The sequence below is a fragment of the Equus asinus genome, chromosome 8 (assembly GCF_041296235.1).
Source record: "Equus asinus isolate D_3611 breed Donkey chromosome 8, EquAss-T2T_v2, whole genome shotgun sequence".
In the NCBI taxonomy this organism is placed as follows: Eukaryota; Metazoa; Chordata; class Mammalia; order Perissodactyla; family Equidae; genus Equus; species Equus asinus.
The window spans coordinates 19,171,913-19,192,119 of record NC_091797.1 but is presented as its reverse complement, the minus strand read 5'-3'; the positions used below and the strand labels follow the sequence as shown (position 1 = coordinate 19,192,119).

The following is a 20,207-nucleotide window of genomic DNA, read 5'->3' as shown; positions in this document are numbered from 1 at the left end:
GGCAAATGATCATGTGAATTATTACATGATATTACTGTAGCAGTGGTGGGTTTTTGTCTTATTTGCTTTCCTTTCGTTCTTTTTTTTTTTTTTGCAACAACTGCACTCTGGGTATTATGAGATAAAGGCAAGCACACACAGTATGTTGTAGAAGCGGTGCTTGTGTATTTTTTTATTAAACTTTTTGAGATAAGTGTAGACTAACATGCAGTTATAAGGAATAATACTGACAGATCCCATGTATCTATTTCTCTGTTTCCTTTAGTGTGAACATCTCCCAAAACTATAGTACAGTATCACAACCAGGCTATTGACACTGATAAAGTCAAGATACAGGATATTTCCATCATCACAAAGATACCTCATGTTGCCCTTTATAACCACAGCCATTTCCTTCCCATCCCCCCCTCCTCCTTAACCCTTGGCAACTACTAACCTGGTCTCCATTTCTCTAAGATTGAACATCAAGGATATTATGAAAATAGAATCATATAGTATGGAAACTTTGGGGATTGGCTTTGTTTTACTAAGCATAATTCACTTGAGATCCATCCAGGTTGTTGTATGTATCAGTAGCTCATTCCTTTATATTTCTGAGTATTCCATGGTATGGATATACCATAGTTTGTTTGAACATTGTTGAAGAACATTTGTGCTCTTTTCAGTTTCAGGCTCTTACAAAAAAAGTTGTTATAAACATTCATGTACGGGTTTTTTTGTGAACATGTTTTCTTGAGCTCTCATTGCCTTTCCTCAATAGCTGCTGCTCCTAAGAGATACAACCCTTGTCTTCCCAGGTGTTCTCTTCACTTTTAGAAGATGGTGCCTTCCAGAACCTTCTGAGAACTTTCTTCGTCATCTTTTGCTACCTTCCTCAATATCCATAGCCTGTTTATCTTAGCCCATCTCACAGTGATTCCCACTCTGTGTATTGCCTTCTCCTATCTCAGAGTGTATATTTCTGAGTTTTTCCATTATTGAACCCCCTTACTATAATAAAGTTTCATTTGTGTCTTGCTGCTTTTAAGAATTCTTTCTCTGTCTTTAGTTTTTAGAAGTTTGCCCATCGTGTGTCTTGATGTGGATTTTGATGTGGATTTCCTGAGGTTTATCCTGTTTGAACTTAGCTTACCTTTTTGAATCTGTAGGTTTATGTCTTTTGCCACATTTAGGAATTTTTCAGCCTTTATTTCTACAAATAGTTTTTCAACCCCACCTTCTTTCTCCTCTCCTTCTGGGAATCTGATGGCATAAATGTGAGATCTTTTGTTATAGTTTTACAGTCCCTGTAGCTCTGTTCATTTTTCAGTTTATCTTCTCTCTGTTATTCATATTGGATAATTTATATTGATCTTTCTTCAACTTCACTGATTCTTTTCTCTCTCTTCTCCATGGTGCTATTGTACCATCCATGTTCTTTCTTTTTTAACCATTGTAGTTTATCAGTTCTAAAATTTCTAGGAGCAGCAGCTGTTGAGGAAAGGCAATGAGAGCTCAAGTCTGGAAGATTCGATCCTGGAAGACAGAGGAGCCATGGATGCAGAGACACTATATTTCCACTGTAGCAAGAGAAGATAGAAAACTTAAGCCAAGAAACACAGAAAGCAACTGCCCCAACCAAAACTTCCTGCTGACAGCTGGTCCAAGACAACTCAATTCCTTAAGATACGATTAAACATGAAGGAAAACTTCAGTACTATAAGAAAAATTCTTAAAAAAAAAAAAAGAAAGAAAGAAAAGCAGAAAAGAGAAGCAGAAGTTCCTTATAAAGAAACTCTCCCCAAATATTTGCTAAATAGAGTACATAAAATCTGTAATGCTAAATTCTTTTTATGAAATTAAAAAGTTAATGTTATTGTTGCAGCTGCAAAGGAAATAAACAAAATAGAAATATAAGAAACTATGGAAGAAATAGTCAGACAATAGAAGAATATTAGGAAATAAAGGAATTCAGGAAAGAAAGAGACGATAAAAACATTTCTGAATAAAAGACAATTATGAGAAGGATAAGGGAGACAGAGTCACGAAAAACAAAGAGTCTAAGAGAAAAAGAGTATAGAAATAGAAATATGACATAGAAATAAATATGTGAAAAGAATTGCAGGGGAAAGGATGGCTATAGAAGAGAGGCAAAAGAGATTAAACCTACGCATAATTGGACCACTTTCCCAAACTCCAGGTTCATTTATCCAACTGCTTGACTCAGCACCTCCACTTGGATGTCAACATCCCAAACTCCTACGTATCTAAAAGTGAACTCTGATCTTCCCTTCCAATGAGTTCTTCTTGCAATCTTGTCCATCTCACTTGATAGTAACTCCACTTTCTATTTTCTCAAGCTAAACTTCCAGGAGTCACCTTTGACCCTTTTCATTCTTTTATACCCCACAACCACAATCAATCTATCAGTAAATTCTGTTGCTTCCACCTTCAAACTATCTCCAGCCACTTCTTAAACTTTCACTGCTATCACCATGGTCCAAGCCACCATGACCTCAAGCTCAAATTATTGCAATAACCTTCAAATTATCTTCTTTCTTTTACCATTATATTCCTATTTTTAACAGAGCAGCCAAACTGACACTTTAAAATTTAAATCAGGTCACATTGCTCCTCTGCTTAAAAGTTTTCCTATTTCATTCTAAATTACAAATGCATTTACTCTTCGATTCTGATAATTTACTGTACAGATACACTTGCACAGACATAAATAACATTTGTTGCTACATTATTTATAACAGAAAACTACGGAAAACAAATCATATCAACCATTAAGTGACTGTTTAAGGGAACTATGATTCAGGGGATACTTTGTAGCTTTTAAAACAAATGCAGATGCTTCCGTCAGTGTAGGATGAGGTAGAACCAGGTGATTCAAGGATCTCACTGGAAAGTAGGAAAAGATGAACAGATTACAAAGATCATATTTTTAAAAGCATCTGACAGTTGGGGAAATAATAAGAACTAAATGGACTAAAATTCCACAGACAAAGAACTGCAGAGAAGTGAATATACAATAGGTTACTATTTATTTACCTAGTGAGGTGAATAATTCTGTGAATTATGGACTTAGGTTGAAGGTCAAGACTGAAATAGGCACCTTGAAAAAAACAGCTAACACTAAACTTAATGGTGAAATTTTGAACACCTGTCCCCTAAGATTAGGAAAAAGACAAGCTTGTCATCTGTCACCACATCTATTCAACAGAGGTCATACTGATTGTAATAACACAAGGCATAAGGATGAGAAAAAAAGGAATGAAATTTATCTGTTTGCAGGACATATTGTTTATGCAAAAACTTCTTAAGGAACCTACAAAATAATTACTGGAATCAATAAGTGAGTTTAGCAAGATCACAGGATACAAAGTTAACATACAAAAAAAATTGTATTTTTTATGTGCCAGCAGGATACAACTGGAGAACAATGTGAAAACAATTGTATCTACAATAGCTCAAAAATATAAAATACTGAGCCAGCGCTAATGGCCTAGTGGTTAAAGTTTGGCACATTCCACTCTGGTGGCCGGGGTTCCGTTCCAAGACACTGAACCACACCACTCATCTGTCAGTAGCCATGCTGTCGCGGTGGCTCATGTAGAAGAGCTAGGACTCACAACTGAAATATACAACTATGTACTGGGGCTTTGGGAAGGGGGAAAAATAAAAGAGAGGAAAATTGGCAACAGATGTTAGCTCAGAGCGAATCTTTTAGAAAAAAATACGCATATATATAAAATACCTAAAATAACAATCAAGCAAGACCACATCACGAAAAAACTACAGAATATTTCTGAAAGAAATTATATAGCTAAATAAGTGGAGAGATATACAGCATTCATAGATTAGAAGACAGTATTATTAAAAAGTCAATTCTCTTCCAATTTTTCTGTAGAGTTAAGAAACTTCCAATCATAATTCCAGCAGTCTTTATTATAAATATTGACAAGCCAATTCTAAAATTTATATTAAAATGCAAATAATCTTGAATGCTAAGTCCCAGTTTACAAAAAAATATGGAGAACTTTTACGACTTGATTTAAAGACTTACTATAAAACTATAATGTTTAAGGCAGTGTAGTATTAACAAAGGAGTGGGCATATAAATCAATGGAATAGTACAGAAAGGCTAGAAACAGATTTACATATACATGGTCAAATAATTTTTGAAAAGCTGCAAATGCAATTCAGTGAGAAAAGCAAAGTTCTTCAAGAAATGATATTGGAACAACTGGACATCCAAATGGGGAAAAATTAACCTTCACTCCAACTTACACCATACAAAAAAATTAACTCAAAGTGGATCACAGACCTAAATGTAAAATGCAAAACTATAAACCTTTTAGAAGAAAACAGAATAATCTTTGTGATGTTGTTTGACCTTCTGAAACAAGCTTGTAAAAAACCTTCCTTAAAATTTATCAAAATCATATGCCTAAGGAAGGCTATGTGTGACAAAAGGGTACTTCTTTAAAAGATATTGTTTCATCTATCAGACTAGCAAGAATTATGGTACTTGCTGTGAGCCAGAATACGAGGAGATAGGCAATCTCCTACACTAGAAGGAAAAGAAAAAGTGTATATTGTTACTTCCTTTTGCAAAGCTAACACAATAATATAAACAATTTAAATGTTCACGTCCTTTGAGTAAGCAATTCCACTTTTAGGAATTTATTCTGAGGAAACAATCAGATAAGTGCAAAAAACCCAACCACACAATACATACACACACACACACATGAGAATGTTCATTAAAACATTGGCTGAAATAAGGAAAAAAAGTTGGCAGTAACCTATATACTATTTTTGAAAGATATACTATATTTGAAAGCTATTCTAAAGACAAAAACATTCTACTACAAGGAAACTAATCTCCTTAGTGCGCAGTGAAATTGAATTTCACCATCATCAAATAACAGCTGAAAATAAATTGCCAGCAAAATTTGTCAAGACCAAGTTTGCAAGCAATTTTTACAATAGCCTGTTGACTTTGATTTCCACACTGATTTATTATGCGGTTTCATAAACTGAAACTAATTGTATTACACTTCTGTCTTTCCCAATTATTGCAAGTATTTAGTTAATATGTATACACCTAGGATTTTTTAAAATAATGAAGTAACTAGCACTTATAATCTCTACTTCCAAAAAGGCAGCTACAAGCTGCACTGTATTTCATAAATTACAAAAATCTATTTCTTTCGAAAAACTTTGCATAAAGCATGTTGTTAGTTGAGGAATTAACGACTAGATCGTTTCATTGTGCACACCAGGTGTGTTCCCCATGTGGTAACACTGCACTTGAGAGCCAAAAAAAGGAAATAAAAAAGAAAACATTACTCCCCCGGAAACCCCCCCCCCCCCATAAGGCCACTTACCTTGATTCTTGCTTTTTCTATAAATTCTAGAGGGGCTTTCCCAATCTCAAAGCCAGCTCCAAACCAAGGAATCCAGCCCCTTATGCATGGGGGTCTACTCAAATTCTTCCACTGAAGGAATAATAAAAGAGCAACGCAACCAAGGATTATAATCCCTGCTGGATAAATTAGCTCCATGTTTTTGGATAGCACCTTCTAGAAATAGAGAAGGGAAAACTCCTGCGGTGGCACTTCTTCCTTTCCTCTGGGATAGGGCACCCACCGGACCTCCCAACCTTTCCGCTGTAACTTCCGCAGCCTGCTCGCCTTCTTAACTGTAGCCTCCTTTCCCCGCCCCAATTTTTAGGTGACTTTCGCAACATCGCTCCCTCCCAACTCCACTTCTCTTTCAATTCCTGGACACCCGGGACGGTATGATGGGGCGGGACGGAACCAGAGACGATGCTGAGAGGTGGAGGAGGAAGAACACGCGCTGTTGCCATGGAGATAGGGGGCTGCGCGCGGCTGGCGCCCGGCTCCCGGCCAATCAGATAATGCGGCCGGGAAGGCGCGGAGTCCGGCGGACTACATTTCCCAGAAGCCTCGTGGGCTTCGCGTTGTTTTTCTGTTCTCAGTCGTGGACCACTCAAGCCTGGGCTGTTAGAGAGGCTGCTGGTTCTCCGAGACCCCCTGGCCGAACCGAACAAGGGAAATGGTCCCCGCCCTGCCACTCGTCAGTTGAAGAGTGGCCGCCCTGGCAGGGTGGCAGGCCAGCTGCGGCGCGGGGCGCCGGCCAGAAGGGCTGCATTGTCGTCCTGTCTGTCCTGCTGAATGTCGGTTCCAGAGGATGAGGAGAGGCTTTTGCCGCTCGCCCAGAGATGGCCCCGAGCGAGCAAGTTCCTCCTGTCGGGCTGCGCGGCTACCGTGGCCGAGCTAGGTACCCGGCTGCCCACGCCTGGGCCTCCCTGCGAGTCGTCGAGGCGCCGCGCTGGGGGTGGGGGTCGGGGGAGACTGGCGGCCGCTTCGCTCCCGGGGGTGTGCAGCCGCAACGTTGCGCCCTCTTCTCCCACGTCTGTCCGGCAGGCAGATGTGGCAGCGTGGGGGCAAGGCCAGCTTTGTGAGGAGGAGGGATTGGAGGTCACTAAGGTCTCTTCCTTCCAATTTCTTCTCCCTCAGAGGTGGGCTTTTGTGCCTGGATGTGGACTTTCAGAAGCTTCATGAGCTGTCGTTCCTCTATGGGAGTGAGGATGACCTTTTTAAAACCACAATCCACTTTTCATCCTTCTAATCCAGATAATCTCTGTGATTTATGTTCTTACACAGCTTCATTATATCATTTGGGGGGGGTTCCAAATTGTGGTCCCAACTTGTGGGACTTGTTATTAATCTATCACTTATTGAGCATCTACTCATCATCTGCCAGTTGACCGCTTTGAGCTTAACTCATCTATATTGTGTTTACTTTGCAGGATTCTGAGAAGTCGCTAATCTGTAAATGCTGAATCCAAGGCAGGGCACCCATTAATTGTAACATTATTTAATTACTACAGTGCTAGGGCCTGTGGGGATACAGTTAAAAAGACCCAGCCCAGACCTTCTGAGAGGCTGGTGAGGAGACATGCAGAGACAGACAATTACATTGTGCTCTTTATTATAATCAAGGTATTATTAAGTATCATAAGAGCGTAGAGGACGGACAGTTTATCTGCCTAAGCAAGTCAGAGAAAACTTAAGAGGCTACCTAGAGCAGAATTATGATGTTTTTGCACGAGCTGGTGGTGTTTCTTCCAAGGATTTTGTGAGTAGGGTGGCTGTGTGTTCCCTGTGAAGGCTTCACTCTGCATTTTAATATTGCCCTTTCATTTTCTTGACCATTAAAAAGAAAAAAAAAAAAAAGCCACAGCTCCAATGTGTAATCATTTGTAAATGCTAGTTTGTCCTGTTCTAAAATGAGTTTATTTTGCATTTCCAGCAGAGCCAGCACATAATCTGTTGTTTTGCCCTGTGTGCTCCTCCACTCTTGCCTTTTGCACATTCTTTTTTTGTCTCTCCTCCCAAAGCTGAGGAAGAATTTTTATTCACTGTTTTTGCTGAAATATAAGTCATCAACTTTTTAAAAAGTTTAAAAGCAGACTGCTGAATGATTAATTTCCAGTTTTGTTTTATTTTTTTTAACCTCTTTCCCCCTGTGACCAATGGCTTTTATCAAGGAGGATTCCTTCTATTAAAATTTCATGGAGAATTTTGTGGGGACTGGAAATGGGAGGTGGGTGAATCAAAATAGGAGATGGTTGTGAGTACAAAACAATTTAGTATCAGAACCTGAAGCATTAAGTAACCAGCAAGAAAACCAAACTTATTTCGAGAAGCATAACCTATGCTAATATGGAGGCTCCTATATCTTAAGACTTTTCTGGTTTCATATCTTGATAAAGCATTGCTCGAATTCTCTATTTGAAAACTACTTCTGTTTTAGGAAACTATCAGCAAGATAGTAAGTCTTGCAAAGACCAGTGGTAAGATTTAATATTCTCTTGCCCTGACTCTGTTTTCTCTTGGAAAGGTGTAGCTATAGTTTTGTGTCAGGTAGTGGTCATTGAAAAGACTTATGTAATGTCAGTAATGTTCGCGAACTTGTCTGAATCTAGTTATTTCAGTTATGCGGGACATTGTGTGTATAAAGTATGAGCTTGAACTTCCTTGTGTGGGCCAGTTAGCTTCACTCTGTTTTGAGATAAAATTGTCTATCTCTAATTCAGAATATAATCATTAGAAAAAAATGTTTCAAGTATAGTTGGTACTTGTAAGGAAAGCTTGCATAAAACTTAGCAGTGGTGGGAAAACAACTAAGTCTTTGCCTTAATCGAAAAAATATTGACCATGCCACTCTCTGTATATAAAAGACATTATAAACTCCATATTACATCTTATATTTCAAACATCAGGTCAGTGATTCATGTGCATGTGACTATCACTCATGAAATTATAGAATTCAGCTTCCTCTGGAACTTAATTAAGAACCTACTGTAAGTAGTACAGTATTCTAAAAGTCACACTGGACCTTAAGCATGGTTGCAGTCAAGGGGACATCACAGAATATGGATACCTGAAATTATTCCCATTGGAAAGCAAAAACTAAGGATTAAAGTAGATTTTAGACTGAAATTTCTGAATTAAAAAACCCCAAGGCAGAGCCGGCCCTGTGGCCAAGTGGTAAGTTTGTGTGCTCCACTTTAGCAGCCCAGGGTTTCGCCAGTTCGAATTATGGACGCAGACATGGCACTGCTCATCAGGCCATGCTGAGGCAGTGTCCCACGTAGCATAACCAGAGGTACTCACAACTAGAATCTACAACTGTGTCCTGGGGGGTTTGAGAAGAAGAAAAAAAAAGTGAAGAAGATTGGCAACAGATGTTAGCTCAGGTGCCAATCTTTAAAAAAAACCCCAAAACTCCAAGGCTTGTCACTTTTGTTCGTGGTGATCTGGGGTGCTCTGGCACAGTGATTCTTAAATTTGGGAGTGCAGAAGAATCAACTGATTTGTAAACCCACATCAACCTACTGAGAATCCATAGGTATGGGGCTAGGAAATCTGTAATCTTAAAAAATTTCCTTAGTTGAATCTGATGTGTTGTAAAATTTGAGAATTACTGATCTTGTGGTGATTAAAATATTAGTCCTATGGTTTTTTGTTTGTGTGTTTATTAGCAACCTTTCCCCTCGATCTCACAAAAACTCGACTCCAAATGCAAGGAGAAGCTGCCCTTGCTCGGCTGGGAGACAGTGCAAGAGACTCTGCTCCCTACAGGGGCATGGTGCGCACGGCCCTAGGGATTGTCCAAGAGGAAGGCTTTCGAAAGCTTTGGCAAGGAGTGACCCCCGCCATTTACAGACACATAGGTATTTATCTTGATTCTAGCTGGTAAGTTTGTTGTGAGTTCTGTATTTGTCTCCTCTGCTTTTCTGTTTAGCTGTATCCAAACACCACCTAGATTTTTCTATGAATGTGATAAATGAATATATAGTTTCTTAAGTTGAAGAAAATTAACTACCAATTGTTATTAAGGAAGTATTGCCTTAAATGTTTAGAAATGCATACAAAAGTATTTAGGGATGAACTGTCATGATGTCTGTAATGTACTTTAAAATAATTAAGACAAAAAAAGAATGAAGCAAATATGGCAAAAATGTTAGCAATGGATAAATCTCAGTGAGAAATATAGAAGGAGTCATATTATTTTCTCTGCATTTCTGTATGTTTGAAAATTTTCGTAATAAAAAGTTTTTTAAAAGTTTAAGAAACGTACGAATAATTGATGTTTTTCTCCACTTTAGAAACTTTACATGCAAAATTTTAATTTTTCTGTGTTCTTTGAAAATTAAAATATACTTGACCACAATGCCACGTCTCCCCAGTCTCTGTCTTGATACATTAGAGACCAGGCTATTCTGAAAGAGGGCAGGAATGACTGTCTAACCCACCTCTGGCAGTAGAGGAAATGCAGTGCTGGTGGGTCGCTCTCAGACTCCCTAACCAGCCATGTGACTCCTTAGTCAGTCTTAAAGGAAAATAGTCATAACTACACTAAGCCAATAAGAACACTTTTCTGCTCTGCTTCCAGAGTGGCATTCACACAGACAGAACTTGTTGGGTTTTTAGTTTGTGGACAGGAGAACATAAAGTTGGCTTCAAAAGGAGGTAGGGCTGGTGTAGAATTTGTCTCCTTTATATTCAGAGTGTTTCCTCAAGTACATAGGGACCCTTGATCAGAAAAGTGCCCAGTACTAATATGTACTGGCTGATTATTTTTAAATCTTCAGTTCTTCAGATGAGTTAGAGTGTTTTCATCAAGAACTATCCAGAAGTGTGCACAGTGACTGTTACTGTCGTGGTACTTCATATGTTTTTGAATATTTAAAATACTTTATCGAACTTCCTGAAATATCAAGAAAAGTTCTCTATACGAATACCATGTACTGATTTTCATGATTTTTATTTTCCATCCTTTTTTTACATTTTCTCCTTTGCTTCCCATGATCGTTTTGAGTTTCACTTCTTTTCATTTGTATTTTGTTGACCACTATGTATAGTTCTACAGTTAAAGTTCACTTCATGTTTGAGACTTCACTGAAAAATTACCTTAAAATAATAAATTATCCAGTGAAGTTAAGCGTGTTTATTGGATGAAAATGTCTGCTAGGTAGCAAGCTCTGTACTAGGGCATATAGAGTAACGAAAACACACAAAACCTGCCTTACAAAGCCCATGATGTGATGGAAAGATGAGCAAGAAAATCAAGTTAATCTCTAATCAATATGATAAATGCCATCTTAGATGTATGCTTGGGTGGTGCTGGGGAAACAGGGGAGAAGCATGGCAGGTGCAGTGTCAGTGTGGAAAACTGGAGGAAAGGTCGGAGAGCACTTTGGAAAACCTGTTCTTTGAGTTGAGTTTTGAAAGACTAGGAGGAGTTAGCAAAGCAGAGAAGGGAGAATCCACTCAAGAAAGACCAGACACGTGAGAAGGCCTGAGGCTTAAAAAAAAAAAGGCATGACACATTTGGAGAAACATCAAGAAGCCCACGTGTCAGAAGCACAGGGTGCATGAGAGAAACACACAGCTGGAGAGACTGACTGGCCAGGTCAGAGTGTCCTCTCGTTTTGTTAAACAGATAGCTGAGTTCACCTTTGTACTAATCTGTTTACACAGTGTACTCTGGAGGTCGAATGGTCACATATGAACATCTCCGTGAAGTCGTGTTTGGCAAAACTGAAGATAAGCATTATCCCCTTTGGTGAGTTTTTGTTTTGAAAATAATATACGATTGCCCCTAAGGCCCTGATGTTTATCTATTAGATTTGTATAAAATAGTAAATAATTGCAATATAAGTCTAAATAATTGAGCAGCTTCTGCACAATTTGTACAAACATTCATGTACCTATGCATATTAAATTGTGTATATTTGTATATATTATTTAATACTTTAATATTAAAAGAATTCTTAAAGAGCAACTTCTTTTTTCCTCCTCCTACTGAGAAATCCCGGGCTTTAGAGTCACACAGAAATTGGCTCAAATTCCTGCTCGGCTGCTGTGCAGTCTAGTTAAACCACTTCACCTTTTTTTGTCTTCAGTTTTCCTAGCTGTAGAAGTAATATCTACCATCAGGCTTTTGTTTTTGTGGGATTAGATGAAATGATGAATATAAGTGCATACCACTTATAACATATGTAACAGAAACAGAGAAAAATAGGTTGTTATAAAGAATACACATAGAACTCCTATAAACCAATAAAACATATATAAAGAACACAAAGGAAAAATGGGGAAAGGATATCAATAGGCAATTCATAAAAGAAAAAATACAAATGTTCATTAAACATATAAAAATGTTCAACCTTACCAGTAATCAGGGAAATTAATTAAAATTATCTTTTAGACATTAAACTGTTAATGAGAATGTAAGTTACTATAGCCTTTTGGAGCATAAAGTTCCTGTTAAAATTTAATGTGTGATCCTTTGACCCAGAAACTCCTCCTTTATGATTATAATCATTCAGAAATACTTGTACCTGTGCATGAAGAAACACACGCAAAGATATTGACTGTAGGAGTGTTGTTAATAGCAATTTTTTTTTTAATTTAAATATCAATTTGGAAGTAGTTAGATAAATTATGATATATTTATACAGGGACACATAACACAGCTTTGAAAGAATGAGGTAGGTTTTATATGACTAACATATAAAGATGTCTGTAGTATGTTTTCTGTGCTAAAAAATTCCAAGTCACAACCATGAAAAAAAATGCAATAAGCAGAATTTCACCTTGCGGGCAAACTGTCTTGGCCCTGTTTTTTAAAAATTGTAATGTACTAAGTTACACTAATTGCTTTCCTGGAGTTAATGATGGAATAGACTGACAGTCTTTGCGTTTTGTAATTCCCTCCAGAAGGGAAAGGTACAGGTAACGAGTTCAAAGGAAATATTTCACTGTGGAGTCACCTCTCAGGGTAGACTGGCTTGGTGTCCTTTGAGCCACTCAGAACCATCCATTCAGTGAATAGTGTTTATTGAATGATTATGGCGTGCCAGTCCAGTACTTAGTACTGAGGCTATAGTAATGAAAAAGACATGGTGCCTGCCATCGCTGAGCTCACAGTAATATAGGCAGATGCCTAAACAATTAGAATTATGTAACACTTACAGAGGAAGTAGTGGTTATAAAGTTCTGAGAGAGAAAACACAATGATAATGTCCTGTGCTCATCATCGTGAGGAGAGACAGGCACACCCTCCTATGTTGTGGGGGGAGTGTGAACTGATGCAAGTTCTTTGGAAAGCAGTTAGGCAGGATCTATCAAATGTCATGTAAATGTTCAGATTTCTTAGTGAGAAGTTATGCCAGCTCTATAAATTATGGTGTATCCATAAAATGGAATGCTATGAAACTATTTTTCAAAATGAGACAGCTCTACGTGAACTGATAGGGGTAAGCTTTAAGATATGCTATTAGGGAAAAAATTGAAGTGCAGAACTGTATACAACCTGGCGTTCTACATTTGTGCTTTTAAAAAGGAATATTTAGACATACACGTTTGTGTGTGCACAAACTATTGATTGTAACTTAGTATTTAAGACTGTGGGCGGTGCATTCAGACTCCTGGGGTTACATCTTGGCTGCTGTACCACTCACTAGTTGTGTGATTTGAGCTGTCATTTAACCACTTTATGCTTCAGTTTCCTCATCTATAAAAAGGAAATAACAATCGTACTAATGTCAGGGTTGACATGAGAATTAAATGATATTTTTTAAAATGCTTGAAACGTGTCAGTGCCTGACATAAACTCAGTGAATGCTTATTATTATCTCTACAAAGGCATAAGAAACTAGTCCCTGTGGTTGCTTCAGAGGGGAGCAAACTGGGGAGAGGGACCCTTTTTACTCCATACCCCTTTGTACCTCTTCAAGTATTGTTTTAGGGTAAAAAGAACGAAAATGCCCCTTTTGCCCCAAGAGACTATGGGAATAATCGAGTTAAGAGATTGGAGCTGGCCTGAGACAAGAGCAGCTGGGAAGGAGAGAAAAGGATGGATTCAAAGCATGTTTAAATAGAAGAGTCAAAACTTGACCACCGTTGGCTCTGGGAGATGAGGAGAAGGAAGAGTCTAGAGACAGAAAGAGTTTCTTCAAAGAGAGGAAAGTTTTCAAACTCCCTTTTTTGAAAATTACTAAAATAGTAGTTTATAAAATTTTACTTACCAGCCTTTGTCTGTTAGACTGATTATTACATCTATGCTGTTTTCCTCCCCATGTGGTCAGAATTAAACTGCAGTTAAATTACCAGTTCAGATGTTTGTATCTTTGAAGCTACTGCCCTTGGTTTGAATTTCAGGCCATGTTAGCCCCTGAAACTTCAGATTTTAATTTCAACTCTCCGTGGTCTTTTAACCTTCCCATCAGTAAACAGACAAGCCATCTACTTTCCTCTCTGATTTTTTTTTGGATCTCTCCTTTTCTTCACTCTGTCCTAATCTCTTATGCAGGGCTATACCAGCTCGGTACTGTTTGCTACAAAATTTGTGAAATTAATGGTAACCTTTAAAAAGTGTATCTCCTTTTACAATTAGGAAATCAGTGATTGGAGGGATGATGGCTGGTGTTGTTGGCCAATTTTTAGCCAACCCAACTGACCTAGTAAAGGTTCAGATGCAAATGGAAGGAAAAAGGAAACTTGAAGGAAAACCGCTGCGGTAAGATCTCCATTTAACTGGGACCTTTCCTTTCCCCTTTGCCACCACCTTGTTTGGAACATTTACCTAGTGACTTAGGCACTTTTGTAATCTAACATTCAGTAAAACCGAGACAGTAATTCTGCCTTTTAATTCAGAAGTTATATTCATTATGAGGAGAGCTGAGATAGCCCTTTTCTTTGCAGGATAAGGTGCACATGTTCTCTGCCAGACAAATCGTACGTGTGCATAGCTCTTTGCTGCTTTTCCCAGCCAAGGCAGCTAGACTGGTCTTCTGTTACAGCTTGACATAAAGAAGCTGACAGTTAAAAATTGCCCGTATGTGAATCCCAATTTTGCCATTGTGGCTTGGTGTTGTGGAAGTCACTTAACATTTCTAGTCTCTGTTTCTTCATCTTTAAAAGGAGCCATTCAAAAGCTTTGCATGACAGTTAGACTGCTTGGCTCATAAGCTGCCTAAAAGCTTTCCCTTTTTCCCTGCAGGAAAAATAGCAAGGAAGGAAAATAGCAAGGTTGACCTTGCAAATTGTTGCCACTCCCTGTCTGATCCCACTCCTCCTCTTTTTCCCAAATTTAAGGACTTTTTTTTTTAAATCATGACTTTGTGATATGAAAGCCTCCTGTTGCATTACCTTATATTATCAAAGTCTGCCTGTCTTCAAAGGCTTCACGTCCAACAATTTATTAAAATACTGCTTAGCCAGTTTTGCCTGGGAAAGGGGCAAAATCTCACAGATAGATAGACTCTCCCAGGAAAGAGGAAAAGTACAGGATGCTCTGAGCTAAGTACAAAGGATCTGCCGCTCTGAACACTGCAGGTGTGCTGCTGGCCAGAGGGGCGGGGGAGTTTGGGGCCTCCTTTGGGAGCTCACCACAGACTGCTGCTCCTCTAGCTGACTCAGTGGAAAATGAGGTTGGGCTGTGGCAGTCAGGGCTCCCCTGCAGCCTTTGAAACAGGGAGAGAACGTGCACCACAGAGGAGAAAAGGGTATCACTCTGTCTGAGCAAGTAGGTTACAGAATCCCAGGGTCCATTTTGTCATCTCGTAACAACTTCTAGTTACTAAGTAGCAGGGAGAAGTGATGTTGCCCTGGTTGGATACATGGAGAGAACTAACTATTGGGACCTAGAAATATCTGAGCTTTTAACTGATCACCTCCATTTTTCCCCCTCTCTTTGTCTCTAATGTTGGAAATTTTTGGTTTGATGTAGTAGTAAAAAACATTTACTGTTGTTGTAAAGAACATGAACCTTGAGATCAGACAACCTTGGATTCAAATCCAGCCCCGACCACATTTTAGCTCTGTAACCCTAGTCAAGTTCCTAAACACTCTAAGCCTCAGTTTCAGATGTAAATTGGAATAACAATTCACACTTCACAGAGCTTTCAGGACTAAATTGTATCTTACCTATATAAAAAGTTTGGCATTTAATAAGTGCACAATAAATTTTAGCTACAGTGACCATCTTTTATAAGCATAACTTCCCATGTAGCATAGTAACAATAATGCATGCCCAATAAATGTGTCATATTATATTTTTGGAGAGACTGAGAGAGCATAATGCCTGAGTAAAAGCTACACAGCTTCTAAGTGGTAAAGATGACATTTGACTCCAGGTATTTCTGACTATATAAAACCCAGACTTTTAGGGCTGGCCCTGTGGCCTAGTGGTTAAGTTCAGCATGCTCCACTTCAGCAGCCCAGGTTCATGGGTACAGATCCCAGGCCCAGACCTACACCACCTGTCAGCTATGCTGTGGCAGTGACCCATATAGATAAGTAGAGGAAGATTGGCTCAGATGTTAACTCAGGGCTAATCTTCCTCAGCAAAAACAAAGCGAAAAAAACCCAGAGCTTTATTTTATACCAGAGGTTTCCAGATTTGGCTCGTGATTCAGCACCATTTCTTATCTGTGTACAGAAAAATAAGGATAAGATAGTAAACTTTCTTAAGCCAAAAGTATTCAATTTTAAGAACTCTTATTATGAGATTCTCTTTCCTACTTTTTGGTCTAAAAATAGTTCTTTTTTGAGACTATGTGAGTATCAATGTTTTTTAATGTCGTTGTTTGGTGAAATTACACAATTTGCCAGTCTCCCATGATGCTAGTAAATTGAACTCAGTTATCTGATGATTACTGTTCCCTCGTTTAGTTAATATTTGCACCGATGATGTAAAATGTCAAGAAAGAAGTTTTAATCTGTTCAATAACCTGAGAGGATAAGAAGATGACATAGTTTATAAAGATTTCCATAAAAAAATGCTTAAATCAAATGTTGGCCTTTTTTCTAAAGGATTATTAAATTTACCTGGAAATTAGACTTATGTGGATTGCTTCAATTAATAACAATTCTGGATAAACATGTTATTTTACTTCACATCCTAACAGCTATAGGTGAAGCTTGTCCAATTGCATTCCATATATAGGAATGCATAGAGTTTTCACATTTCATTGTTATTTTCCTTAGATTTCGTGGCGTGCATCATGCATTTGCAAAAATCTTAGCTGAAGGAGGAATACGTGGGCTTTGGGCAGGCTGGGTACCCAATATACAAAGAGCAGCGCTGGTGAATATGGGAGGTAATGGAAACTTTATTGAATTCTGAGAAGTCCTAATTGCCTTAATCATAATTCTAAGCACCTATATCAGGGAAAATGAAAATTTTTGTTGTTTTTAATATTATAAACTGCTGAGTCTTCCTTTATGTTGTAATATCACAATTGAATATTTTCCCTAGAGCATTTTCCTTTATTCTGTGCCTGCACATACCAAACCGTTCTTCATCTCAGTACACTCTGTCCTCACCCTCTTCTTCTGTTTAGTTTTCTTCTGCAGATCTTTTAATACTCAGCTAAAGTGTCTTCTCCATCAGTGTATTTTTGCTGAACTTCCCACAACCACCCCTCCCTAGTCATGTTGTGTTAGATGCCCTTTTATGTGTTTCTGGGGTTCTCTGTGCTTATCCCTGTTATTGCTTGTACCTCATTTCATTGCCTTCTCCTCCACTAGATTGTGAGACCCCTGAAGGCAAGGACTGTGTCTTATTGATCTTTATTTTCCCAGTCCCTCGTACATAGTCAATAGACATTTGATGAATGAATTAATGAATGAAAGAGTCCTCTCTAAGACTAAAATTATATGATTCTAAGAAATTAATAAATAGCATTTTTGAGGGTTATAGTAATATGTCACTTAAACATAAAAGGAAGTAAATTTATTTTCTGTTTTGCTATTTCAGTCCATCCATGTCCACTGCATCATATTGGCAGGTATTTCGATTGTCAGGAAACTTTTCTGATTGTAGTTTCTCATTCATTGCTTCAAAATCTGTTGCAGCTCAGATTTTCTTACCTAAGTTCCAGCTATTTACTCAGCATCTTCATTTGGTTATTTGAAATATATTGCTTTGAATGTGTCCAAACCAAACTCATTTATCAAACCACTTCTTTCTCTGTTCTTCCCAGTCTCAAAGCATGATATCACCATTTTGTCATTGGGACAACCCAGAAACCTAGGCGTGATTTTCATCTCTTTCCTTTCACTTACTCTTTATAGCCAATCAGTCACCAAGTCCAGCCGATTCTATCTCCCGGGTATATGTCAAATTCGTCTACTTCTCTTCATCCCTGGAGCCACTCCTTCCTCAAAGTGTTATCTATCTCCTCTTGTTGGACCACTACAAAAGCCTCCTCACTCGTCTCCCCATATTTACCCCACAGCCGTTTTGTCCCACTGTGCCTCTGAAACTGCTCTTATCAAGGTCACCAGGGCCTACCATTTTATTTTAAAAATTTTTAAATTAGTCAATTCTTATTTTCACCATCTCCATAAATGGCAGCTCTGTCCTTCCAATTGTTCAAACTCAAAACCTTCAACTCATCTTTGATTCCTTTCTTTCGCTCCATGTTCAATCTGCTGGCTAATCCTGTTGCTTCTGCCTTCAAAACGTAACCAGAATCTGACCAGCGCTCCACAACAACCTTGTCCAAGCATCCTCATCTCTCACCAGAATGGCTGCAGCAGTCTTCAGCCCATCTGCCTTGCCTCCCTGTAGTCTGCTCCAAACACAACAGCCAGAGTGATCCTTGTCGGAGTAACCAGGCCAGTCCCTCCTGCTCAGAAGCCTCCCCTGGCTCGGCTCTTCTTCTCCATCTCTGACCCTTGCTGGCTTTGCTTTTGTTAGACCAGTCTTCTGGCTGTTCCCCCAACATACCGAGATGACTTTTGCCTCAGGGTTGTAATGCACACTGTCCTTTAGCCTGGGACACTTTCTCTGCAATATCTGCCAAGGTTTGTTTTCTCAGGCTTGCTTTAGGTCTCTGCTCAAAAGTTATCGAGAGGCCTTCCCTGGTCACCCTTTTTAAAATTCATGTATACCCATCTTCCCACCCTCTGTTACTCCCTATCCCCTTCCCTTGCCTTATTTGTTTCCAGGGCAGTTACTCCCATCTGAAATGCCATGTGGTTTACTTGTTTATTGTCTCACTCTCAACAGAGAATGGGGATTTTGTTCATTTTGTCCATGGCTCTTTCCCAAGTGTGTGGAATAATGCCTACCACACGATGGACACTCAAATATATGGTGAATGATCAAATCTACCTATCCATTCTTGCCTCTTTACAATTCACTTCCCTATATTTCAGTGTTGGTCATCTTTATAAAACTCCAGTATTGTGATATATCACTCCCCTATTTAAAACTCTTCAACAGCTCTCATTGTCATTAGAAAAAAGTATAAAAAGCTTAGTGTAGAAAAGTTGTCAGGACCTTTTGTCTATAAGTGACAGAAGCTTAACTCAACCTAACTCAGGCTAAAAAAGGAATTTACCAGCTCTATTACTGAGAAGCCCAGGGGTTGGGCCGACTTTAGGCATAGCTGCGTTCAGATGTTCCAGTGATATAATTGAGTGTCTGTCTCTCTTCCTCTTTTCCTCCCCCTCCATCTGTGGCTCTGCTCTCCTCTGCTTGAGAACAAGAATGATATCTTTCATCCTTGTGCACATTCCTGCTCCAAGCCTAGCATATTCTTGTCACAAGACATTCATTGTTGAATGAATGAATATTTAAGCCTTCTTTTTCTTTCTGTTGCCAGATTTAACCACTTATGATACAGTGAAACACTACTTGGTATTGAATACACCACTTGAGGACAATATCATGACTCATGGTTTATCAAGGTAAGTGATTGTTTTAGTTTAACTCTTTCTTTTTTTTTTCTTTCTATATCATCTTTTCTTCCGTATTTGGCATAAATTCTAACTTTTTGTCTCTTTTGATTGGGAATCTAGTGATATCACGCTTAGAGAAAGGTGATAGTACATTTATAAAGAGGAACTTTCTTAAAGTTTGTTGCAGTTAAAATGGGGAAGAAAGGGACAGAGCTGCAGAATGTTTCAGATTCAATCTCCCTAAATATTTGTACCTTGATGGGGCCATCCCAGGGTCAGATTCTGATGATCGCTTCTCCAACTCAGTTCAGCAGATATGTTTGAGCATCTTTCATGTTAAGGGCACTGTGCAAGGCCCTGCAGTAGGTACAAAAGGTAAACCCAACTCCTTCCTGGGGAATTTACCAAGCGGGAAAACAAAGCAAGTATAAAAACACTGTACAGTAAATGCCCAAAGAAAGTGACTAGTTCCTGTAGAGTTCAGAGGAGGGATTAAAATAATCACTTGGAAGGCCTACGGAGGAGATGGAATTAGGTGTTTTGAAGGGCTGTGGCTCTTGACAGAAAGAGACAGGAAGAAGAGCATCTCAGGGAGGAGCAGTACCTTAATCTCTTTGCAACACAATTTCAGATTATCCATTCGAGTGAGTTACTTCATCGATATCTAGTGTCCTTAACATTATTGTGGTTTTATTTAGCTTCTGATCTCGTTTCCAAATTCTAGAACGCTTTATGCTGTTTAGACAATCCCAAAAGTATATTAATAGTGTCAAATCAATGATATTTGGAAACATATAGATATAAAAGATTCCTAACTTCAGGTTCACCTTAACTTAATATTTCTAGAGTAGTTTTTCTCCATTCCTCCTCTTTTAAAATAAGTGTTGTCTTCAGTGCTGCTGAAGCGATCTTTTTATAGTCTTT

The 20,207-nt window shown here is 38.6% G+C and overlaps 2 protein-coding genes across 8 annotated transcripts in view; one reads left to right on the top strand and one right to left on the bottom strand.

Annotated features, from left to right (window-relative positions):
• CYP39A1 (cytochrome P450 family 39 subfamily A member 1) overlaps window positions 1-5,883 on the bottom strand; it is a 92,069-nt gene extending 86,186 nt beyond the window's left edge. The window contains exon 1 of the mRNA XM_014837506.3: window positions 5,379-5,883. Coding sequence (XP_014692992.1) covers window positions 5,379-5,555 — 177 coding nt within the window. The 5' untranslated portion in view covers window positions 5,556-5,883. The remainder of the gene's footprint in view (window positions 1-5,378) is intronic.
• Window positions 5,884-5,956: 73 nt separating this feature from the next.
• Window positions 5,957-20,207, top strand: part of SLC25A27 (solute carrier family 25 member 27) — a 29,098-nt gene continuing 14,847 nt past the window's right edge. For all 7 annotated transcript variants that reach the window (XR_011504955.1, XR_011504956.1, XR_011504957.1 and 4 more), the window contains exons 1-6: window positions 5,957-6,294; window positions 9,065-9,256; window positions 11,067-11,151; window positions 13,987-14,109; window positions 16,581-16,693; window positions 19,208-19,292. Coding sequence is in view for 3 of the 7 variants with exons in the window: in XM_014837508.3 (XP_014692994.1) it covers window positions 6,189-6,294; window positions 9,065-9,256; window positions 11,067-11,151; window positions 13,987-14,109; window positions 16,581-16,693; window positions 19,208-19,292 (704 nt within the window). In the remaining 4 variants the exon portion in view is untranslated. The remainder of the gene's footprint in view (window positions 6,295-9,064; window positions 9,257-11,066; window positions 11,152-13,986; window positions 14,110-16,580; window positions 16,694-19,207; window positions 19,293-20,207) is intronic.